Source organism: Syngnathoides biaculeatus, chromosome 2, assembly GCF_019802595.1.
Source record: "Syngnathoides biaculeatus isolate LvHL_M chromosome 2, ASM1980259v1, whole genome shotgun sequence".
In the NCBI taxonomy this organism is placed as follows: domain Eukaryota; kingdom Metazoa; phylum Chordata; class Actinopteri; order Syngnathiformes; family Syngnathidae; genus Syngnathoides; species Syngnathoides biaculeatus.
Window position 1 is genome coordinate 8,517,316 of NC_084641.1, and position 24,522 is coordinate 8,541,837.

Consider the following 24,522-nt stretch of genomic DNA (forward strand, 5'->3'; position numbering starts at 1 on the left):
TTCCCTTTCATACTTTGCTCCTCTGCCAGGCCTGCATGGCAAAATTTGGCTTGTTAGAAGACAAACACAACCAGCGGCAGTCAGTAGCCATTTTTCTGCCAGTTCAGCAGGAAAGGCAGTGGCGGGGCAGAAAAGCCAAGATGGAAAGTATGTGAAAACGTGGCTCCGACAGACACGGTTAACATCATCACTTCACTCCTGCAGATGAAACTGAGGTGGATGCATCATATTTTTGTCAACACAATGCAAAACTACGGAAGCGTAATGTTGTTCCATACAAAACAATGTGATATGCCTGTGGAAAAATGCCTTTGTATTTTTTAGGAGAGTTCAGAACATGTAAAGAATGAGGTTTTCTATTAAGGTGATTGTAGATCTTTTCTCCATGATGTCAAACATAATTCCGGTTGGCAGAGACCCAACCATTGTCATAGTAAAATCCTTACATGTCATTTGATGAAAATAGAGCGAGATGGTGATGTAAGCCATCTTGAAAAAGGTTATAAGTCCATAATTAAGGGGATAAACAGTTACCTAGGCTGAAATTCAGAGACAAAATGACAGTCTTCATTAGATACTTAGCTCATCTTTAGGACTATTATGGCATTTGAAAGACTTCAAGTGCAAACAGATGGACAGAATCCAGCTTGTGTTGCCTCCTGGTGCAGCAGCAGTGTGGATGACAGTCACTCAGCGGCAAGATGCTGGGATGCTGCACAACGCGATTCACCAAGTCATCAAAAGCCAAAAGAATGACTGTCCTCGTGTCTGCTAATGGATCCGAGCGTTGCAGCTGCCAGAATGTGCTCCAAGATATTGTAGCTTCTTAAATTAAGAAGCATTTTATGTTCTCATTATTTTCCAAAGAAGAAACCACTCGGGTTTCTGCAGTGAATGCAGGGATAAATATTTTTTTTAAAGAGGGCAGCAACTGGGCAGATTTACCAACACTCACAGAGGCATAAGGTAAAAGTAATTGGCATGCACTGTGTGGGTTACAGTAATTAATATGTTGCAGTGTAATCTGGAATCTGTGCAGTAAGTATTAGGTAAATAAATACTTATGACAGATGTTAAACGTTGCCACTATATCAACTGTGAAGTTTTGGTCATACTGTAAGTAGCCCATTAGGCCAATTGGGAAACATGTCATGGCAGACTAATATGCATGACGTGAGATTTGATTTTTGTACATCGGTTGCAATGGCACTGAATGAATGTCCAGTCCGCTCACTCTTACTAATCCCGTTCAACCGGCTTCCTGCTGTGAAGCTTGACAGGTATAAAGTCCAACGCTCACTTCCACTGTGATGAGTGACCTGAGCAGAGGGTAAATGGTGAGACTCCCCTAGGTGCTGTAGGGGGCAGCTGGATGAGTTCAGTCAAGTCCCATGATGCTGAGAGATTAATGAAGCCGCACTGGCACCGAGTCCGACAGGGAACACACACACACACACATACACGCTGCAAACTACATAGCGTACTTCATACTGGAAAAGCACGCCACAGTTATAGTGGACAAAGGGGACACAAGTACTACATCTGTATAGTGTGGGAATTAGTGGGTAGGGATGGATTCAAAACATGTCAGAAAATAGGGAAATATTTTGATTGGTTTTCCCAAGTTGGCTGCTGTCCATGAATGGCATTTCGATTGAAACACAAAGATCATTAATATGCTTTCATTATGGATTAAGTACATTCAGAAGTATTCACATTTCAGAGGCTGAAATCAGAGGATGTTGACTCTTAAAAATAATAATACTTTATATGTTTTTCCACTTGATTTCCATTTTGTGTGCACTAATTGTTTCAATGAGTTTTTGTGTTTTGCACGACCACTGGGCATTTATGTGGCTATTTATGCTCAACTAGCCCAACCAGCAATGTGTGACAGTTTGGTATTTTGGTTCTTGGCCAGTACCCAGAGGGGGTTTCATGTATTATGTTTGGGTTTGTGTTGTGTTTCATGTCATCCTGTGTTGAATGTTTGTCACGTCTTGGGTTCTCATTCAATTCAGTGTGTTCATCTGTTCTCGTTAACCTTTCACCGTATGTATCTTTTTTTCCCCAGACTATTTTGTCACCGTTAAAGTCAATGGAGACATGGCAATGATGTGGAGGACGCAAGTTCGGGAAAGCGGGGAGGTAAGGGAGGGGTCCAGGCGTCTCAACAAATATTTAATATCCAAAAGGGCAAACAAGGCGCAAGGCAACTAACAAGGTAACAAAGAAACACTTAACTAAACCAAACTTGACTGCCGATTAAGATGTGGCACAGAGAAAATTGGCAGAAACACAGTGCAAGAAACCAGGGAACTAAAGATAAACATTATGAGCCAAAGAGGAACACCTGGTCAACGAGCGAGTGGCTGGAGGGAGCTGATTGGTCGAAACAATGTAGGAGGTTGACGAGAACACGTGGACGCTAAGAACTCAATGAGCACGCAAGACATGAAACACATTGAACATGGGAAAAGAAGAGTATTTGAAAGTGACGATGATCGGATCGTCAAAGTGAGTTTACTGTACTCCTAACTAGTCTCTCTCTCTCTCTCTCTCTCTCTCCATCCACTTGTGTAACGATGGCAACACTAATTCCTCACACTGCCAGCGTCCTATAACACTGCAAGCACTGTTCTGCATTTGTTCTAATTCGAACCTGTTCCATATAAGTATCAACAATGTCTTTACTGTACACGTGGCCAGGACGGGACATTGAATTAAAAGGTGCGCTCACTTTACTGAAGGCGGTGCAGAGTGCAACATTGCCTCTCTGTGGAAGGAAGCACGTCAAGCAATTCTGCACCACGGAGCATTTTGAAGGAGGCTCTGCTAGATCACATACAATTTTGCAGTGAACGCACAACAGTAAATAAATAGAGCTTTTAAAGACATAGCAGAATCTTGAGCGGGATTATTATTTTCAATGATTGTGTGTTAAATATTTTGAGGCGGCAGTGGCTCGGTTTGCTTCATGCTGCTGAAAAAGATTCTTCAACGGACGTGACATTTAGCTTATGGTAAGTATGTATGCCCCAACATCTCGTGCGTGTGTCGGGCTGTATCATCATCATCATCATCATCGCAATCAACAACAACAAATCTTCACCACCACTTAAACCTCTGATGCATGAACTATGCTAACTAGGTTTTCCCTCCTCAATTTTCTAAGTTTAATTCTTCTCAGGATGTGAAAAAAATTGTTCAAAAATGGGATTATTCCATAATTTTACAGACATGATCGTAGGCCACTGTGCACCTATGCTACATACTGAGAAGGGGGGGGGGGCAATCAAATAAAATAAAACCACAACAAGGCTTTACATTTCCAAGAGCTGTTTGCTTTTTGTCCCGCCAGTTTTACAAAACTACTTTGCAGTTGTCTTGTTCACCATTATGTGACGGTTGTTCCTCAAGACTCCAAGCTCCAAAGAGGCAAAACAGGCTTCAAGGAATTGAATTTCTTGCATCACCCGGGACTTTTAACATCTGGATTTTGGTGTTCATGGGCAGCTCCAAAGATCCTCAGAGAGTTTTTAACTCTTGGAAGGCCCCCTTTGCCTTACTGATTCGAAACTTAACATTTGCATCACCAAAATGTGACTATTTCAGCACATCTGTTCACAAACATTAAAAACGAAATGTTTGGACTGCATTATACAATTTCCAATTTTTGTGGATACCACAACAAAAATTCAACAACTAACGCACTCCATTTTATTTTTGTTGAATAGCATCTGTTATATTTCAGCCATAATACAGTGCCTTGAAACAGCATTTAGAGTCTCCAACTAATGCATGTTTTTGGGATGTGGGAGGAAACCGGAGTTCCTGGAGAAACTCCACACAGGCAAGGCCGGGATTTCAACTCCGGTCCTCAGAACTTTGAGGCCAATGTGCTTCAGCTGCGCCATCGCGCCCCCTTGTTGAATACAATATACCATTTTTGTTCCACTTCAAAATTATCTACAACTTTGTGCAGGTCTTTCACAAAATACATTCAAGTGTGTGATTCTGAGGTCAAAAATATTTGAACATTTCAAGGGGTATGAATACTTCAAGGCACCGTAGCCTACACAGTAAGCAAAGCAGTCTTCTTTTGTGTCTAGCCGCAGAACATCACCACAGGGTCACATCCAAGAGTTTTAGAAGACACTCTGTAATGTCCTTCTGCAAAGAATTACAGTAATTCATAATTTAAAACTAATAGTGGCAATTTAAATATCATAGGATCGTACCCCAGGAATGCTTTGCTACCTTGTGGCTTTCAAATTAGGACAGTACTGCCTTTGTGTCTTTGACAGTACCCAGGTTCTCTGCACTGACAGACTTCTGCAAAGAAGTTTTGCTCAGGTCCTTGTACCTGTCCTCACAAAGCCTGGAGATCGCCTGAAGATAAGATCGCAAGCTGTTAAAATACCCAAGCAACCAGAAGAGGGACATGACGAGGTGCTTCCGACTAGTCACCTCCATCTTTTGGGCCCGCTTGTTGCTGAGCGGCTCCATGGAGAAGTCAAAGTTGTTGTCATCATTTGCGAGGGACCGCAGGTCAAAGTAGTACTTGGCGTAGACACTGGCTGGGACGTTGATGTTGAACTGGAGCAACTCAAGAAACTGTCGCTCCATCTCATTCCTGAAAAAGCAAACAGGATTGTCAGATATTGTGTCGGATCAGTTGCTCAGATTTCTTTAAAAAAATAAATGGATGAGATGGCTGCATGAAACAATAATTCAAATGTTGAAGAGGCAAGAAGGATAAAAAGTACTGATTTGACTTTTCCCCTGAGGTCATTTGGAGATTTGAAGATTTTCACGACTGCAATAACGCAAAACCGAATTGGCAGAAGTGTTCAATCAATGACGTTTTGGCAGTACTTCCTCAGATTACAAACAACACTCACATGTCCTCCACAGTGATGTCTTTGAGGATCTGGCAATAATCGACATTCCATACTGCCTGGTCATCCCAGACTTTCGAGGCTAGCAGGATGGCACCTAAAACAATGCGCTTCCAGTTGGAAGGACAGATGTCCATCTCTGCGTAGGTTAGCAGGCGCTCCAAGTAAACCTGTGAGACAATCATCCTTTACCTCCTCCCAAACTAAAAATGTGCTTAAGAAGGACACATCCATGCTAAAATAAATCAGCGCATTTATCGTGAAATCAAAACGTTAGATTGAGTTAAATTTCCATCACCTTGGTAAACTGTCATTGCAAAAACTGTTTTTTGGATGACCTGCTTTACTAACTGATCCACAGCCTCGTAACTTACCCAAAGATACCATTAACACAAATCCTGCTAAACTAAGAATCAAGTACCCAACAGCAATTTCTCCATATAATTTATTTTATTAAGTCTCCTTTCATGTAGGAAAGATTAGTCACATTCACACCCATAAATGTAAGGACTGGTGTTCCACAAGGTTGCATACTTGGTCTTGTTCTGTAAAAAAAAAAAATCCCATTTCCATATGCAATAACAGCAATATTTAACTGCCTTTCCTTTCTATCAATAACTCCTGAAATGCCTTGCTCCATATCTAAAGTGCCTTCAGATTACAAACTCTTGTGAAATGAAGCTTGACAAAATTGACTTGCCTTGATCAGGATAATCACATGCAGTGCCATGAACTCACCAGTGTCACAATGGCGCACTCGGCAGTAAGCTGTGCAGAGCTAAACAGCGTGCGTATGAAGCGGTAGATGAGCTTGTGCTCAGGATTCACTGCAGAGTAGTCGTCTGCAACTTTCTCGTGCTAGGGAGACACCAATGGCATCTGTCAGTCATGATCCCCCCCCCCAAAAAAAAAAAAAAAAAAAAGAGAGGCCAGTAAAAATTTTAATGACTTCACACACACCGAAAGTGGATGTTTCTTCTCATCAAATATGTCCAGTGATCGACTGGATTCTCTGGAGTGGGACAAAATGTGGAATTAATGGTGCATTGTGTGTTGTATTTTGTATCTTATAGCAACACAATCTAGTACTGTGGGATTTTAGTATTTCAAATTAATTACTTGGGCATTTATTCAGACCTCAAGAACATTTACCCTGTACGTCCTCTTCGGCCTAAATAAACTACTTGTTACTTCAAAGAAATGGACGTCCTCGTAAATGTATTGTACCCACTGTGAATGTTCTTATTAGGTTGCTTGTTAGACAAGAGCAAGTTGTGCAAAAACCACTGAAACATTCAAAAGTTGGCCATGTACATTCAAAGGTTTAGAAAATGTCAAATTAAGCTCAGTTGTAAAGGTTATACTGGAGTGCATTTTAAGTCCCTCCTGAAATTCCACCCGAAACGTTTTGTGAATATTGGATATTCCTTGAAATTGCTATGTTCAAGATATCCCAATTAATACTCTCACTAAGCAAACAAGCAAAGTACTCTTACCTGTTCTTTATGTGATAGTAAATGGCGAAAGCCACGCTGGAACCGAAAAAAAAGGACTTCAGTTTTGGATGTACATGTAGTGTTTAGTAAAAACAAATAAATAAATAATACTGTGAAGAAGAGCAGCTACAATAATTTAACATTCATTTGCACTACCTGCTGACCTTACATGTTTAGTGGCCTTTTATTCATCCGGATGAAGATTACTCCAAATTGTAACCAGATATGTTACGATATGTTATGATAATATGATTCATTTATTCATTTGCATTTTTTTTAAACCATGTCTACCTGCAGTACACCCTCTATTCTGGCCTGTTTTATAGCTGCCAGAGTCCAAAGCAAACTGATGTACCATTTGATGGTGTTCTTGAGGTTGGGCTGGCTGACTGTACTGTCATCTAGGAAGATTGTGGAGCAGGAGTTGTACTTCCTTGACAAGAGGCCAGGGGATACCTGGGGAAAATGGCAATATTTATATTAAACGTAAACAACCTGTTGTTGTCACTAAATTGAGTGAACCTTTCCAGGCCAGTCAACCAATCTGACTTTGATATTCCAACACATCTTAGATGTATACAGTACAGTAATACCTACCATTTAAAGCCTTCAATTGATCAGACACATTTTATGTGGGGGAAAGGAGATGAAACAAGGGTACCTGGAGAGTTAATGCAAACTTCAAACAGAAACACCCATGCCAATGCCAAGGCCAACCGGCAAGCCTTCTTGGTGAAAGTGATATGAGCATTATGGCAAGTCACTCATCCACTTTTCTACTATGCCTCAACAGGAACCTTATGGATTCAAAGTCACTAGAAGGACTTTAGCGGGGAAGTTTTCTTAGACAAGCTACACATCTGCATCTCTTTCACTTTTGTTTGTGTCAGAGTCAGTCGTAGGTGTTTAGTTTTTAGCTAGTTTTGTTGTTGTTACAACGCAAATGTTGAAAAGTTGAAGCACTTGTCATAAAAATGTACAGTATAGAACAAATAAGTACACATACATACATATTCTAAATATATTTAGCTTGGAAAACAAAAACTTTCAATAATTTTGTTTCCATTTGCTTGAATATCTCTAACCTGCCAAGACTGATGATGAGTGTTAGCATTTGGTTACAATTGGAAATATTTACATGTGAATGTTAATTAATGTTTTATAATATAGCATTTGTCGATGGTTGATATGTTTAAATTTAATATTTTAATAAGCAAAGAGAAAATTACAATTATGAGGAAGACTTACACGGTTTATGTAGTTGCTTTTCCGTTTCTCTCTCACTACAGTGAAAGGGAGAAAAACAGAAAAATTTTGTGACTTACAGGTGAATAAAGAGCACAAATGCTGACAGAGCTGGCCTGACCATCAGTCTGAGACTTATTGAGGAAGAGGGTGCTGGCTCTGGGGTGGTCCGATGGGTTGGCCTCCTGAGCAAGCTCTGAAACGAATGAAAGGTCCTTTTAAATAATACTCCCATCAGGTGAAAACATCTCCAGCTCAGTGTTGCTGTGACAGTGTTGTTCTCTCACCATCTGGGAGCTCTCTGTCACTGATGTGTTGCAGGTAGGTCCCAGTGTCTTCACTGACATCCCCTGCGCTGAAAGGACATTCCTCCAACTCCAGATCGCTCCTGTGATTTTTGGGACTCTCTCTCGCAGAGACGCAGCAGGACACCGAGCCACCCATATTTTATTTTCCCATGCACCTGACAAGGAATCTGAGCTGCAGGGTGCCTGCAACCTTGGAGGTTTTCAGTGGGACATACTGCACACTATAGCATCTGAGTCTATTTGTCGAGTCACGAGGCTAAAGGTCCGTTTAGGTATGTGAAACGGGTGTAAAGCCGGCGCGTAAGGCTCCTCATCGAAAAGTGGCTTCGCTTTGGAGAAGAAGAATATACAGCGTTTGACAAATACGCAAACAAACCAGACATGTCTTGTACTCCTGACATGTTCAGAGAGTGTGAGTGGCAATTTAAGCACTCCTGCATTTGGATCGTTTCAAGCATGTGTGGAAAATATTTAAAAGTGTAAAACATGTCCAGACATCTTACTTAGCAGAGAGTAAAACCACAAAGTCACGGTTCTCTCCTGAGCCGGTGGGGTAGCTGCTGTGGGGCTAGCTTCCGCATCCCATTCCAATCCTGGAGTTCATTTTATATTCACCGGGGCTGAAAACTGTGTCCCGATTAAAAGTGGAAGTGGAGGATCGAAGCATACACAAAAACAACCAATGACGTTCAAGCGAGGCTGGAGACAGTCCTAACTAACATCCCACGTTAACTCTCATTTTTACGCAGAGTAGGACACTGCTGTCGTCCACTCCAGCTTCGGGGGCTACGTCATTTCCGTGAAATTACTTTCCGGATAAAACATCCATGAAAATCAAAATGAACGACGTCTCCAATATATTTAGTGTTTTCATTCATGGTTACTCCTCGTTTATTATATGACTGAGATAAACTATCATGAACGACGATGCCCCCCCCAAAAAAAAAAAAAATCCAAGATAAGACTATAATTTTTAGTCAACGAATGACGTATGGGATCGGCAAGATGTTGCATGCATATTTTAATACAGATTTACAGTCGAGGTTAGTATCTTTGGAGCATCACACATTTGACATTTATTTTGACAAGTAATACAGACTTAATTTTTGGTATACATGTGATTATATTGGTGTACTTTATAACTGGTTACGGAAGCTGTTCTGTGATTGGCTAAAACTCATCACCGCAGTATTACGCTACACGCCGCAATATTTATTTCATTAATTGAAAAAAATGCTTTGCAAATGTACGAGGGGTGAAAATAGCCTACTTGTGAATAAATATGTAACTATTATTATTATTTTTTTAGAAGCATGCTGAGCGTGGAAAAATAGATACACTGTGGTGACAATATTCACCTTAAGAGAGCAGCAGTGTCGCAAAATTAGTGATGACGGCTACATTTGCTTCAGCGGAAGTGGAAATGCAGACGGAAACAACTAAAATATGTTAGTTTCAATGTTTTAAACTTTATTTTTTCTTTGTGCACCATGGCTCTGGTTCCGTACGGAGAGCATTCGGTACCTGCTCTTTCCAAACTTCAAAATTCATCAGCACGCTTTCATTTTGCCAGGCATGACATCCATATCGCTCAAGATTGGAGGAAGCTTGGAGTAGCAGCGGTTGTATGGGACGCGGTCAGTTACCTGAACGATTGGGCAACATTGCTCTTCACCAATGTGCTTGTATTAATAATAACACATGTTTTGCAGGCTGTTGTCATGTGTATGTACTTGGAGTTGGGCCAGGTCGAGGTCAAGGACAAGGTTTCCATTGAGCTGGGAGCTGGCACTGGACTGGTCAGCATTGTTGCAGCCCTGCTGGGTAGAAGCACTGATGCTGTCTAACTGGAGATGTCTTTGCTAGTCTGCTAACTGTACTAGACAAGTAAACATGACTCTTTTTACTTCCCAGGGGCCAAAGTGACAATCACTGACAGGAACTCTGCGCTGGACTTCCTTTCTGCCAATGTTAAAGCTAACCTGCCCTCTGAGCTCTGGGAATCTGTGGCTGTGTCTGAGCTGTCTTGGGGCGAGGGTCTTGACCGATACCCAGCAGGGGGATTCGATTTGGTTTTAGGAGCAGACATTGTTTACCTGGAGGCCACGTTTCTTCCGCTGATACAGACGCTTCAGCACTTGTGTGCCGATGCTACTGTGGTGCTCCTGGCATGCAGGATCCGCTACGAACGAGATACCAATTTCTTAGACATGCTGAGTCAACAGTTCGCTGTCGAGGAGGTTTACTATGACAAGGAAAGGGACATTCATATATACAAAGCTTGGAAACAAGTGCCCAGGAGTGATTTATGATTTCACTTTCAAAGACTTGCCATCCAAATAAATGTTTTGATGTAAAATCAAAGCTTAGGAACACATTTATTAACGGCTGCCAAAATGTAACAACTCTAACATAATGTGTCATACAAATTGGTGCATACATTAAGGAAATTAATGAAAGCCACATCAAAGGTAACAAGACTCACTATATAACGATGAATAAAATGTTATTCTATCATCGTGAAATCTCATGGGTTGGCTGCACTGGTCAATCCTTTCACATTTGACCAGCAGTCAAATATGATGGGCAACACACCTTATCGAATCCAGATATGCAATGATTGTTACTAAAAAAAAAATAAAAGACCTGAACATTTCATTATCAATTACTGCTTTAAGCTCAAGTTCTTCACTTTTACTTGTGAAATAAGAGGTGTCAGAAAAGTTCCAGACAAGTGTCACAATACTGTACATCCATTTCAGACCTAAACTGAGTTTTGTAACCATTTGAATACAGGCTGGATGATCAAATCCTTCAGCATTAGCTTCGTTCAGTGCATAAGAAGCGAGAATTGTTGCAGAACGTGTGGTTGCACAAAATGCCCTCACCAAGTGACACTTGTTGGCCAAGAACGTCCCTGTGCTCGGCCAACCTCACCAATCATACCACGTGGCTTCCTGTTTCCTAAACTCAAAGACCTGTTTTGATAAGTGACAGTTGAGGCTGGCTGATGACGGAGCCAGAGGCTCTCTGACAAATACTTCTAGGACCATATGATGGCATGGCAGACAAAACATCAAAATTGTATGGGTTGGCATGGCACAGATGGTGGCCTGGTTATGTCCCAACCGAAAGCTTGTGGGTTGGTCACTCAGTCATTGCGACCATGTCTAACTGTCCTTGGGCATGATAGTGAACCCCCAGTTGCTCATGTTGCTTCCTCATCAGGTATACGAGAAGATATTATTGAAGTACTTTGTACCTTGAAGGTAGAAAAACACGGTAAAAGTGAAAGCCCAAGCCCATTAGACTACAGAGGAATAATTTTGAAGGGAATTTTAAATATTGTGACACTTGCCCTGGAACTTTTCTCTAAAACCTTGAACATCTGGATTGTTTCAGCAAGAAAAAGTGCATACTGTATTCCACATCTTACTAATGTAACTCCCTAAACCTTCCCAATATGTCAGGGAAGTTAAAATATATCACAGGCCATCTGTAATTACTATGTATATATTGCATAAGTTGTAAGCAGGGCTCATTATTTTTGGTTTTTATTTTAAAAAAATAATGACATCAGCAATGATTAGAATAAAAGCCACAATACAAAAAGCATTTCATACTATTTGGATCGCACACACGCTTTGTCAATATTCTTTCTCCATATTTTCCCCATCTTTTCTCGTTACAGGTCTAAAAAAAGACCTTATTGCAAACAGATGTTTGATACTCCAGTTTAAAAAAAAAAAAAAAAGAAAAAAACAACTGCAGCTCAAAACAAAAAATAATGACCCTGCAGTATTAAGGTTGGAGACAAAATGTCAATTAAAAAAAATTGAACTGCAAAATTGCATGTTTTCTGCTTAATTAAACGTACAACCCCAAAGGTTAACATTTTTGTTCATGTATCAAGGCAAAGTAAGCGAACGTAAAGGGAAATGGCAAACAAGGTGCAGAAAGAGATCAGAAACACAGCTCAAAAATAAAATCCATGATGCAAATTGAAGTACATGATTAAACTACTGTGAAGCAAATTGCGTTGTAGCGACATCCAAATGACGCCAGATCTCCAAGTGAGCCAGGTGCTGCGAAGAAGGGGGTATCGGAACCGTTCGATTGTTAGTGATGATGAAATCTTGCGGCTCCAACTCCAGTTCAAGAGTCACTACAGAATCCCTTGCTTTGGTCATTCCATTTATGAGCGCTCCTCTGAGCATAAATCTGCTCATCAAGACGTCATGGGAACAGAATGCTAATTTAGAAGTGGCAGTTCACTTTGCGTACTGGGCCATGTAATCAATTTCTTGAAGTCCCCCCCCCCCCCCCTTGTTTTCAAGAAAGCAAAGTAAGTAGAAAAGGTAGAAGGGCATCAGTCTGCATGGCTCTTTGCTGAGTTTCTGTACACAGGCGGGCGATTAATGGTGCACCTACTCAGATTTGTGGCAATACAAGTCTTTGAGGGCTTTGAGTTCCTCAATGAGGGTTTTGTTCTGGTTCTCCAGCACAGCTACACGGTTTTCCAGACACTTGACGTACTCCTTCTTCTTCCTGCGACACTCACGGGCAGCCTCCCTTGTATGAGAAGAAAAAAGGTCTGAAAATGGTGACGGATTTTGGGATTGTTGTGGACTAACAGCAACATACCTGTTTTTCATAAGGCGCACCTCCCTTTTGCGCGTGACCTCCTCAGTTCCTGTCCCCGTACCCAATGCAGGTGAGGTCGCCATGACAACCCCGGGGGTGATCGCGCTGGTTGGCGCTGTGCGAATCTGATAGGCCTGAACATCTCCAGAGGCGGCTAAACGGTGGGGATCCAAATGGTAAGAAGCATACAATTCAAAGAAACTGATTTTACAACCTTTTCTTACCTTGTACAACCACCTGGTTGCTAGGCAACAGGATCTGCTGCCCATCGCTGGTCTGGGCGTATTGGAGAATGGTGGCGCCAGGTTGGGCTGCGGCAGCATTGGCCATGGTGAGTGCTTGTAGGCCCTGAACGCCATCTGTCCCATTATTAGCCAACTGGATGGCCCCTCCCTGGGTGATGGCGACTGTGGGGGGAGATTATTATGACATATCAGCCTTGAAATACAGTGCCACCAGAAAGTATGTGAATACTTTCGCCTTCACTTTTTCCACATTTGCTATGTTAGAATGATCGTAAAAGTCATTTATCTATAGCTTTAGAAAAAAATACATAAAATCATGCCACTGTCAATAAAGTTATTGAAAATGTGAACACGTGAACATAATGAAAATTACTCCATTAAAATAAAAAAATTATCATGAAATAATACATAGCCTCAAAGTTGAAGTCAAAACTCTGGAAAACTCTTCCACCCATGTATAATGCATTTTTACAATTAATGATTTTACTTATACCCATATGTTCAAATCATTAAGTATTATCTGTGTTTTGTAAGATGGGAATAACTCTTTGAAGAAATCATCAAGGGCCAAATGAAATATTAAACTTTATTTTAATGGGATTCAAATTAGACTTTCAAGCTTTTCAGAAAACCATTATCATTAAACAAAACATTACAACACAAATTATTTACGTTTTTTTAATCAGTCCTCAACTGTATTAAAAAAAATATTTTACAAATTTTGCCTGGGTATGTAAACTTATGCGCACCATTACGCATATATGCAGCCATATGCACTCCTGTCCCATTGGAATGAAAGTGTACGTTACACACTTTTTATAACCTCTAGGAGGTGGTGGCATACTGGAATGAAAGACTACATCTTTTCTATAACCTCTAGATGGCGGCATACATTTATAAAATGTGAAAGCCTTTTTCATTTTCTCTTCTATGGGCAATAGACCCCTCCGTACAGGGCACTTAACCACGCCTCCTGAAGTGACGTCACGTCACGTGCGCTGACGTAAGACAAACAGTAAAAATGGCAAATACAATACAATACATTCTGAACTGAGAGAGACGCCATGCTTCTGATTTCATTCAATCATTCAAACGTAGCAATGTTATGCTAGCGGAGAACGTCTCATTCATTTATACGAGACGTGTATTAAAAATCAAATTTAGGGCATATCTTCGCGCAAACACAGTCGGGTTAAGCTTCGGCCGCGAGCCAGCAAGAAATCAATACGTTTGTGCAGTCCGATCATCGCTAAATATCGCTCAACAAAGAATAAGTGTGTCAATCGTTCACACGTGGCGGTGTTATGCTAGCGGAGAACGTCTCATTCATTTATACGAGACGTGTATTGAAAATCAAATATAGGGCATACCTTCGTGCAAACATATATGTTCCGGTTGATATTAGATAGATTTAGTTGATGATGCGGTCTTCCACAAAGTTTGATCCATCAAAGGCATTTTTCGTACTGAGTCTTCGGTTTTGGAAAGGGTACGAATCGAACTCCACCAACTAGCCTTTCAGGATACCTGTCGTCACTATTACAAATTCCGTGACTACACCTCTTAACCATATTTTTTGTTAAATAACCCATATACGCGATAAAACGCTAACTAAACCTATACTGGACCAAGCAATGTTGTCTGAGAAAATGGCGGGAGCAAAAACGGGCTTTGGTTTATGCAGATCTCTGGCCTCTGATTGGTCAGTGATGCCGATTGCGCAATATCCACGGAGGGGTCAATTGTGTACCATTCCAAATTATGTTCAATAAACTGAATTTACCACAGGTGGACTTAATTAAAGTTGTCAAGGCATCTCAAGGATGATCAATGGAAATCATTTACACTATGCGTGTCATAGCAAATGGTGTGAAAGCTTATGTTCCTATTATGTTTGAATGTGTAAATTTTTCATAAAATTACACAAACGTCTGAAAGTATATTTGTACTTGATCATTATGAGTTATTTGATGTTTGTTTTTTCTTTAAAGAAAACTATACTCAAATCGGGCACGGTGATGCAACTCCTTACAGTGTTGGCCTCACAGTTCTGAAGACTGGGGTTCAGATCCCAGCTTTACCAGTGTAAAGTTTGCATGTTCTCCTCGTGCCTGTGTGGGTTTTCTCCTGGCACTCCGGTTTCCTCCCACATCCAAAAAACATGCAATATTAATTGGAGACATTAAGTTTCCCCTGGGTGTGATTGTGAGTCCAACTGTTGTCTGTCTCTATGTGCCCTGCGACTGGCTGGCAACCAGTTCCGGGTGTACCCTCACTCCTACCCGATTATAGCTGGGATAGGCTCCAGCACTTCCACAAGCCTTGTGAGGATAAGAGGCTCAGAAAATGGATAGATGGATATACTCAAATCAGCTTTAGAATAAGTCTGCAACATAGCAAAATGTGTAGGTGTGTGAATACTTTCTGGTGGCACTGTATAACAAAACCCACATTCCAAGCTTGCAGTGGAAAATAAACATACTGTACTGGCCGCTGCTGGTTTGGTAGATGGGCGTGGGCATGGTGACTGTGGTGATGGCCGGGGTTGAGTCGTCTTCAGATTTTTCTTCCTCGATACACGGAACTGCTGGAGTGTCTGATGATAAGTCATTTAGGATTTTTCTGAAACAAAAGGTAGACAAAGGTGAATTTCAAGATGAAGAATAAAACAAGAATGTATTAAAACAAAGTTCTGTGAGAAGTAATAGGAAACAACACACCTGTATGAAGGTCGTCTGGACAGGATTTCTCTCCTCTTCTGAGAATCTGTGACGCTGTCGACAGACTCCTGGGAGTCCTCACTTTCAGCAACTGTTGAAATCTATGCAGGAACAAAAGAAATTCAATTTCAACAGTTCATTGTATTTTGACAACCTAAGCATCAGGGATTTGGTGCACACCTGAACTGCTTGGACCTGAGGGGGCTGGATGACTGAGGGCTGGGCTGCTTGGATCACCCCGTGAACTTGGACGGTTTGGCCGTTCGGCAACTGCACCAAGGCCACAGTGGGGCTGCTGGATGACACCTGGCCAGTTGCTATGGAGGCCTGCAACAGGGACAAACCACCTAGTCATACACTGCCTGCTCAGTAGTACTGTAGAATAATGACAATTTCAGCTATCAATCACTGATATCATGATGTTACCTGTGCCAGGGTAATCTCAGGCTCCTGCTTTGTACCCGTTTCACCACTTTGCTGTGTATCTGCACAAGTTTCCATTGTCATTTAAAATCTGCACAATTAAAGAAAAATGTTAACTCTGTGCACATGATTCTTAACTAACTTTAGTTGTTTGTATTAAATGCAAACCAAAACTGGAAGACATTTCAACATCTTATTGCGCTTGCCATTTACTTCTACAGCAGTTGACTTAAATTGCATTGTAACGTGATGCCAATTTTTGTCTTGAGATTCTTGTCACATCTCTGTCAGGTCAATAATACATCAATCATTTATTCACTACAGTAGTCTCGCCACTCTCTACTAATTGCATATCTTTTGCTGACCAATATTGTCCACTAATGTGCTTCAGAATTATCTGCATCATTTGCATAATTGACACATTACAGTTTATCACACAACTAGTAACTTTGAACCACTTAAATAGCTTGAAGTCTCTGTACAAATTGCAGAAAGGTTACTTTACCAAATCATTGTTCTATTAGTGATGTCCAACTGCTCTAAAGTGCTAGATGACTAGAACATTTGCAAAATTGTCCCCCCCCCCCGACCCCTCACAATTTTGTATCAATCCTTGGGAGGTTAAGCAGCTCAGAAAATGCATTGATGTGTCATTATTACCACATTACCAGTAAACTTTCACTGCTCAATGACTCTCCGTACTGTTTTTAAGCTCTAATGTTTCAAAACTATTTTGGGGGAAATGGCTGTCAGTCATTAAATTGAAGAAAAATTCGTTGATGTTTTGACATAATAAGAAAATAAAGATCATTCTGATTCCAAACGTGCATAGCTGACAGCCAGCAGAGATGCTTTACCTCAGCAACTTCTAAGCCTGAAAAAGGGTGTGGCTTTCTTAACACGCGTGCACGAATTTTATTTTATAGAAAAACGCTAATGATTTTTTTTAAAATCACCCATACTAAGCCACGTTAGTAAGCCAATCAAAGTCTTAACAGATCCGATTTGTACTCGTTTAGTTTTTTGCAGCTCGATGTAGCATGTGGCTAGCCCGGGTGACCAACATTGCTTGGTTAGCATGCTACCACGCTGGCTAACATGCGTTAACTTAAATTCATCTTCAAACGCCGCTATTTTTTCCTTTGCATGCCCGCTGCGAGTCGTTAGTGGTCCAGATTAAAAGGCGTCTCTATTGAGTAATCCAACATGCTTTATGTTGATTAATAATGCAACGTTGCTGGCGTTGACTATTTGCGAGGGAAAATTCTATAACTGTGTACCACACAGTTTATATACTCCATGTTTATTGCAAACAATGTTTTGGCTAAAATGTAGAAGACGAACTGCTTCTGTGACTTAGTCCAAGAGTGTTCTCGGTTTTCTTTCAAAAAATAAAAACAAAAATAAATGTAGCTCAGTCTTCATCTAAGTCTTGAGATTTTTTTTTCTTTTTTTTGCGAGCATTGCAGCGACTGACTCATTTTAGTGAGCCTCTGCAACGCCGCCGCCATGATTTCTTTGTTGGCGTTGTGCGGATACAAGCCGCAAAAAAACGTTGCGGGCAGCCATCTAACTGTCTAGCAAAGATCCGATACGTATCCTCTTACCAACACAGACTCGCTTCGTCACTCCCGGGTCTACGGAGCTCCACTTTTATTCAGACCGACACGTAAGAGACCGCGTCAGGCTACACCTCCGTCGCGTCACCGAGAACAACAACACGGAGAGGAGGACGAAACATACGACGACAGTGAGACTCGGCAAAATACGAGAGGATTTCCGGTAAGTGCCGAGGATTGCCGAAGAGCCGACAACTCCCGAGTAAGGACGACAACGTCTTCCTCTTCTACTATTGAGGTTGGCTGTGAATTGTATGTTTGGCTTAGCGCCTCCCTCGTTTCCGGACGAGTATTCTTACAAACGGAATTCTAAACAGTGGAAATGTGGGGGAATATTGAAATTCACATTGCCCCCCCAACACCCCTGCCAAAACGAATCACAGAATGACAAACGGATAAGTTTCAACATTGCTGGCATTCTGTTGAAAAATGTTAGAAAAGTGAGATCTGCATCTGCCCCATAGTTCTGAGGACCAGGGTTCAAATCCTGGGCCCCATTGTGCAGAGTCTGCATATTCTGCCTCTGCCTGCATGGGTTCTCTCTTGGTACTCCGCTGTTCCACATCCCGACAACATGCATGATAGGTTGATTTTCGGCTAGGGGTCACCGAGCTTTTTTAGGTTGACGGCTACTTCGTGAACACCGATCATATGAAGGCCAAAATGAACCGTTTGCAGCAAACCTCCACAATAACAAAACGCCGCATACGTTACAAACACATCCATCCATCCATTTTCTTTGCCACTTATCCTCACAAGGGTTGTGGGAGTGCTGGAGCCCATCCCAGCTATCATCAGGCCTGAGGCAGGGTACACCCTGAACTGGGTGCCAGCCGATCGCAGGGCAGAGGCAGACAGACAACAGTTGGACTCACAATAACACCCTGGAGCAATTTAGTGTCCAATTACTGTTGCATGTTTTTGGGATGTGGGAGAAAACCGGAGTGTCCGGAGAATTAGAATTTTTTTTTTTCTTTTCATGGGACGACACTTTTTGCTACAGTGTACGATGTCAATCAGTGTACTTTACAACTTGTATATCACTACATTTACTGTCTTCTCAAAATAACTCAACACACACCAATTAGTGTCCAAACCGTTGCTAACACGAGTGATTGACTCCAAGCCAAAATGTCCACATTGTGCTAAATATGTCCATTGTTGTGTGACCACAATTATTTATAAATTGTGAGGGGTGTACACACTTTTGCATCTTCTGTCGCCCCATCAAGTTGCCAGCAGTTTTTTCTTTAGCTTCAAAGAAACAAATGTATAAGAACAGGCGAGAAAATAAAACCTTTGAGCACTTTGTGATTGGATTGGAAGGCAGCCATTTTATCTTGCCATTCCAAATAAAATGGACACAGTGATGTTGAACCCCTTTGATCTGTTTTGATCAGCTGTGTGTGAAAAATGATGGAAAGTAGTTTGAATATTTGTGAACATGCAAGAATCTAAAACCTGTACTCAGGAGAGATAATGCAATTAAAATTAACATGTAATATCAATCCATACATCAATTTTCACAACAGTCGCATTCACAATCACACCGAGGGGCAACTGAAAGTGTCCAATTAATGTTGCATGTTTTTGGGAAGTGGGAGGAAACCGGAGTGCCGAGAGAAAACCCACGCAGGCACGGGGAGAACATGCAAACTCCACATAGGCCGGCCAGGATTGAACTGTGAGGCCAACGCTTTACAGCTGGGCCACCGTCCCGCTGTTACAAATACATAAATACTTGACATTTTAAAATTTTCATTAATGTAAGCAAGTCCGATTAAAAATTGAAAGCAGAAATAATAATAATTCATGACCTGTGGAATTCTTAGAACATTCCTTGGGGGCGCCTTAAGTGGCCCTCGAGGGCAAACATGTGCCCACGAGCACCATGTTGGTGACCCCTGTTTTAGACTCTAAATTGGCCACAGGTGTGAATGGTTGTTGGTTTCTTACTGGCAATCAGTTCAGGGTGTACTCTGCCTGCCTCCCGTGCGAGGATACCTGGGATAGGCACCAGCATACCCCCTACCCTAGTGAGGATAAGCAGGACAGAAACTGGATGGAAGTGAGAACTTCCTAATCATATAAAGTACAATGAGTTCCCTTTCGTGTGAAATGCGCTATAAATAAATTTACCTTGCCTAAAATGTTAAACTGCATTATTCAAAAGGACCCTTCAATTCTCGTTGGTAATCTTTGTGACACCCACATAATCAATTAATTAGTCAATTTTTACATTTTGTCATTGCAAAACTGAAAATAAAAAGAAATTGAAAGTGATACATTGAAATGAAGGTGTATTGGTGGATAATGAATGACTGGCTTTTGCACTTGGATGCTGCGTCAATTTAGGCTTTCAAAAGTATTTACACACGTTTTGAATCGCACAGACGGCCATGAAATTCGTTAAATGGGTTCTTGAAACGTTCCCATTTTTCTATCATTATTTAAGCGCTCACTAGCGGCATTGTGTCTTGTTATCCGCTTGGTGGCGCTAAAACACTTTCAGTTTCAGCGGCGCTCTGGCCTGTTATTGCACATCATGTTTCCGTCGTCCAATCCTGACTGTGGGTGAAATAGGTGAAATTACAATCTTTATCTTCATAGAAGACCGGTGGAATTCAGCCATGTGGTGCTTATTATGTACTATTTACAGCTCTTGCATTGGCAATACACTTGCCTCTCCCCGGTCATCAACTGGGGCTATAAAATGTTCTCATTATCTCTGTCATTCGCCGTGTGGGGGGTGCCGCTGCAAAGTGGGTTCTAAGCTGTGGCAGCTGGTCAACATCCTGCGGGGAAAATGAGACTTCAGACCAATTTATGACCATCATCTCTATGTGCGAGGTCACCACAGCAGCTCTTCAACACGCACATACAGATGTGAAGCACACCTAGCGAGTGATTGAATATCCCAGTGGTGCAAACACTTCTGACCTAAACGCCGTCCTTTGCAATAAAATGTGCATGGCTGCAGGATAGAGACTCTCAAAGGATTGAGTTTTGTACTTTTCTGTTCAAAGGAAGGCACAAATAGCTTGTGTAATAAATATTTGTCACAAAGCAGCCTTTACATCTGTTCTTGCACGTGGCTGACTTGATTAAACATTGATTTCCCTTAATCAAGACCACCAGCTAAGGTAGCTGGGGCATCCATGTTAGCCTGCAGTGCAAGCGTACATAATAGTTGCAACATGCCTGCGCAATTTGCACGATAAACAGTGTGCCTGCTGTTCATGTGAATTTTCTTGTCCTGTAGTAAGAGATTTTCGCATCCATCAAGCAAATCATGGAACTTGCGGATCAGAGTATTGCCCAATTTTCTTGACTGAAAGCGTGACAAGAATTGATATTTTGATTCCTTTCAACCCTTGAAAGTCAAACTCTGATCAAATTGAAATTTCCTCCAATTAACCTCTTCATCACATTTTCTACATCGCCATGGTCAGTATGCCTTGCGATGAAATTAGATTCCTCTTGCTGATGCTGCAAGAGAAAATCTGATTTTCAAGGCTGCGAGAGAGGGCTGCAGCAGGCTGTAAATCACAGCCCAAACAGCCGAGCCAATGATGTCAAAGACGCCTTCAAAAATGGCCAAGGAGGAGGATGGGAGTTTAATCTTATGCATGTAGCGACCTAACGCTAATCTATAGCCCTTTCACCTCTTCTTAAATCCAGCTGTCAAACCTCTTGGCTTAACACAAGCTCCTGAAACCTCATCGGCAGCGTGCCCTGTGACATTTAACATTTTGTATCCCTTCAACGCTCTCGGGTTTTACGGGCCGTGGCTGTCACCAGTGTTTCCTTTCGACAAAATATTACGTGTATTAATAACATGCTAAATACATGACATCAACATTCATTAATTTCCCGTACCTTTTATCCTCACAAGGGTCGCCGGGGTGTTAGAGCCAATCCCAACTGACTCTGGCCGAGAGGCGGGGTCCAACTTCAACTGGTTGTCAGCCAATTGCAGGACACATTGAAACAAACGACCATTCACACTCATTTATCCACCTGCGGACAATTTAGAGCCTTCAATCAACTTGCCATGCATGTTTTTGGCATGTGGGAGGAAAGTAGAGCACCCGGAGAAAACCCACATTGGCGCGGGGGAACATGCAAACTCCACATAGGCGAGGAACTCACAACTGTGAGACAGATGTCCACCGTGCTGGCTGACGTTAACATTTTAGTCTCAAATCGTGTAGTATGGAAAATATTTTACCTAGCACTGAATCCCGGCATTGAGGTATGTGGCAACCTCTAGAGTGTGCCAAAAGGGGAGAGTTGACTCGTTTGAATACCATTAACCTCATATGCATGCTTTTCATAAGTTGTATTATCAGACTCGCATATGAACACCTGGTGGAGGGTTACTATGACTACTAGCCCCCTTAGGCACTTAAGCATTTGCACGCACATACAAATACACGTGCGTGCACACACACGATATACAAGGAAGGTTATCAAATCTTAAGATACCCGTTTCGCTTTTGTCAGACCTGAGCTTCTGCCGCCAGGCAGCCAAGTTATCCTAACGTGGTGAGATTGTGCTGACCTGGACCTCTTGCTAATCCATGCTGGAGGCACAGTGGGTTATTTGGCCATTTCAATCAATCCATCAAGGTATCAAGTATCACTCCTCCCACTTTTGCCTTTTGCCCTTCTTCCTTCCATAGTTCCTACATCTAGAAATAAGTGTAATTTTAGAATCTATGTGTTTCCCAGGTAAATGTGGATTTGGCTTCATCAACACAGTATTTCCCAACGAAGGCATCGTTGCCATCGGTTTTTGTTTAAAAATGGTCTTAATGGAAGTAATAAGACTGAGATTGTGGCAATTGACATTAAAATGTACTTTTTGCAGAAGTGTGATTAAAGATTTTTTTTTCACACTTTGGGACACATTTTCCTGTCATGTAAACAGCATCAGCGAATTAATATAGTGTACCCAGCCTATTTGTACTGCAAATAGCAAATATCTGTGTATAACTGACGCATTAGAATTGTACTGACAAAACCATTCCCCCCCCACACACACACAAAATAAGAAAAAAAAAGACAATTACTTGAAAAAAGACAAACAATTAAAAAAAGAAGAAATACAAAATCAGCAAACATGAAGTAGGCACAGGTCCATAGTACAGGTGCTTAATTATTGTAATCATTATTTCTTATACCATATGAGGTACTTCATATTGTATATTGAATAAAAATACACGTTTACTTGCAGACACGTTTAGATATTTGGTCCTCAGTTGTTACTTATGTAAAAAAAAAAAAAAAAAAAAGCTCCCCTGACCTAAAAAAAAAGTGATCAAGGCCCTCAGACAAAACATGTGCCGTGCTATTCTATTGTTTACTAACAATAGACAGATAAACTAAGAATGTCCGCATTGGGGTGGGGTTGTAAATTGCTGCTGAACACGTTAAAGCTAATGCAATAAAATGTTATAATGGAGAAAAATACACATGTGCTGTAAATGTGAACATCTAAGTAATCGTAAACAGCAGGCAGAGAAGAAACAGGCAAGAAATAAATAAAGAGTGGATACTTCAGAGACTTTTTACAACGATGACCCCATTCACTGACTGCACTCGTGTACAGTACTTTGGCAATAGAGACTCCATGCTTGGCTATTTTTAGCCACAGGTACATATTGAATTACTGTAGTGAGGTACGTATATGTCGTTTAGCCACCTGCAATAGAAATTGCGAATGGAAAGAAAACTAGCAGCAATAAACACTGGAAATTGAGTTGCATTCAGCCGAGTGTGTGTGTGTGTGTGTGTGTGTGTGTGTGTGTGTGTGTGTGTGTGTGTCTGTGCAGTACAGACACTTCAGTTAAACTGGGGTCATGTTTTTGCATGCTTTTTCTTGTAGTGTGACCACATCCATAGTGACCTTACTGTCTTCGCTCATCCTTCACCTTCTCTCATGGTTCAAAGGTTGCCATGGTTACTAGAATCCCAGTGGAACCCAAAAGTCTTTAGCCTGAGGCTATAGGAGCCGGCTGGCTTGGCAGGTGGGGAGAATATGCTGCCCTTTGACATGCCAAGGTTTTATGCATGCAGAGCAGTGGGGTTAATGCAACAGAGCTGCCTTGGGTTGTCAGCTCAGCCGCGGAGTTTTACAACATTCATTTGTCACCTTCTAAACTACCATTCTTGCTCACGTTTCTCGGCTGAAGCATCAATTCTGTCAGATCTTTGTGCATGTCACCACTATTTTCTGTACATTTGTGGGACAGATGCGTGAAACACGTTGAGTCGTAAGCGCGTCTCTTTGTCCCCAGCCATCACTCCAAAATACACAACAACCGCTCATCCCTCAAAGAGTGACTTTAAGGCCCATGGGACAGTAATTAAGACACATACATCATGAAAATATGCATTTTTAAGGCTGGCCATAGATTTTATTCATTTTATATTATTAGTTCCTGCCATTTGATATTACTCCCTGTGAATTCAAATGTGTTGGTGCATTGCAGCATTGCTACTGCCTTGAGTTGACGTGACTAAGACTAAAATATTTTACTTATATAGTGTACATGTATAACATATTGCCTTTAACGAAACAACAAGGCTTAAACAGATTACATGTGATAAAGATCTTAATGAGCCGTTAATTTGAATCTTTTCCCTCCATTTCAAAGAATACTCCTTTCTTCACCTAGCAGTGCTGCCTCTGCTTGCCTCTGCAGTTTTGTTTTGTCAACAATCCATGTGGTTAGGTGAGCGTCACTTGCCAGATGCTTTTCTGTAGAGTGCAGTGGGTAATCTTCACTGCTGCATCATGTAACCTGTCACACACTGCGTGATACAATACAACTGCAACGGACTGGATACACCCCCCCCCCCAAAAAAAAAAAAAAAAGTGAGCAATTGGATATGTGGACACCCTGAAGTGGTATT

The 24,522-nt window shown here is 41.4% G+C and overlaps 3 protein-coding genes across 5 annotated transcripts; 1 reads left to right on the forward strand and 2 right to left on the reverse strand.

The window, feature by feature from the left end:
* Window positions 1–3,706: 3,706 nt before the first annotated feature.
* Window positions 3,707–8,908, reverse strand: LOC133506491 (cyclin-Y-like protein 1). Of its 2 annotated transcripts, XM_061830711.1 has the most exons (11): window positions 7,930–8,904; window positions 7,764–7,838; window positions 7,646–7,680; window positions 6,753–6,853; window positions 6,398–6,433; window positions 5,862–5,913; window positions 5,640–5,759; window positions 4,905–5,071; window positions 4,471–4,636; window positions 4,261–4,392; window positions 3,707–4,173 (listed from the first exon to the last, which is right to left on the reverse strand). In XM_061830711.1, the coding sequence occupies exons 1-10, from the start codon at window positions 8,084–8,086 to the stop codon at window positions 4,276–4,278; spliced, it is 1,026 nt and encodes a 341-aa protein (XP_061686695.1). In that variant the 5' UTR covers window positions 8,087–8,904; the 3' UTR covers window positions 3,707–4,173; window positions 4,261–4,275. The 2 variants fall into 2 exon arrangements, with proteins under 2 accessions (XP_061686695.1, XP_061686687.1); XM_061830703.1 differs by lacking the exon at window positions 7,646–7,680 and having other exon boundaries at window positions 7,723–7,838; window positions 7,930–8,908.
* A 290-nt stretch (window positions 8,909–9,198) lies between these two features.
* Window positions 9,199–10,615, forward strand: mettl21a (methyltransferase 21A, HSPA lysine). 2 transcript variants are annotated; one of them, XM_061830745.1, is made up of 4 exons: window positions 9,199–9,398; window positions 9,524–9,587; window positions 9,663–9,774; window positions 9,865–10,615. In XM_061830745.1, coding segments are annotated over exons 1-4 (576 nt in total). In that variant the 5' UTR covers window positions 9,199–9,396; the 3' UTR covers window positions 10,263–10,615. The 2 variants fall into 2 exon arrangements, with proteins under 2 accessions (XP_061686729.1, XP_061686720.1); XM_061830736.1 differs by having other exon boundaries at window positions 9,207–9,587.
* Window positions 10,616–11,783: 1,168 nt separating this feature from the next.
* LOC133506504 (cyclic AMP-responsive element-binding protein 1-like) lies at window positions 11,784–17,739 on the reverse strand. The gene is made up of 8 exons (XM_061830725.1): window positions 17,590–17,739; window positions 15,986–16,073; window positions 15,740–15,886; window positions 15,560–15,660; window positions 15,322–15,461; window positions 12,819–13,001; window positions 12,595–12,748; window positions 11,784–12,522 (listed from the first exon to the last, which is right to left on the reverse strand). The coding sequence occupies exons 2-8, from the start codon at window positions 16,064–16,066 to the stop codon at window positions 12,378–12,380; spliced, it is 951 nt and encodes a 316-aa protein (XP_061686709.1). The 5' UTR covers window positions 16,067–16,073; window positions 17,590–17,739; the 3' UTR covers window positions 11,784–12,377.
* Window positions 17,740–24,522: the final 6,783 nt, after the last annotated feature.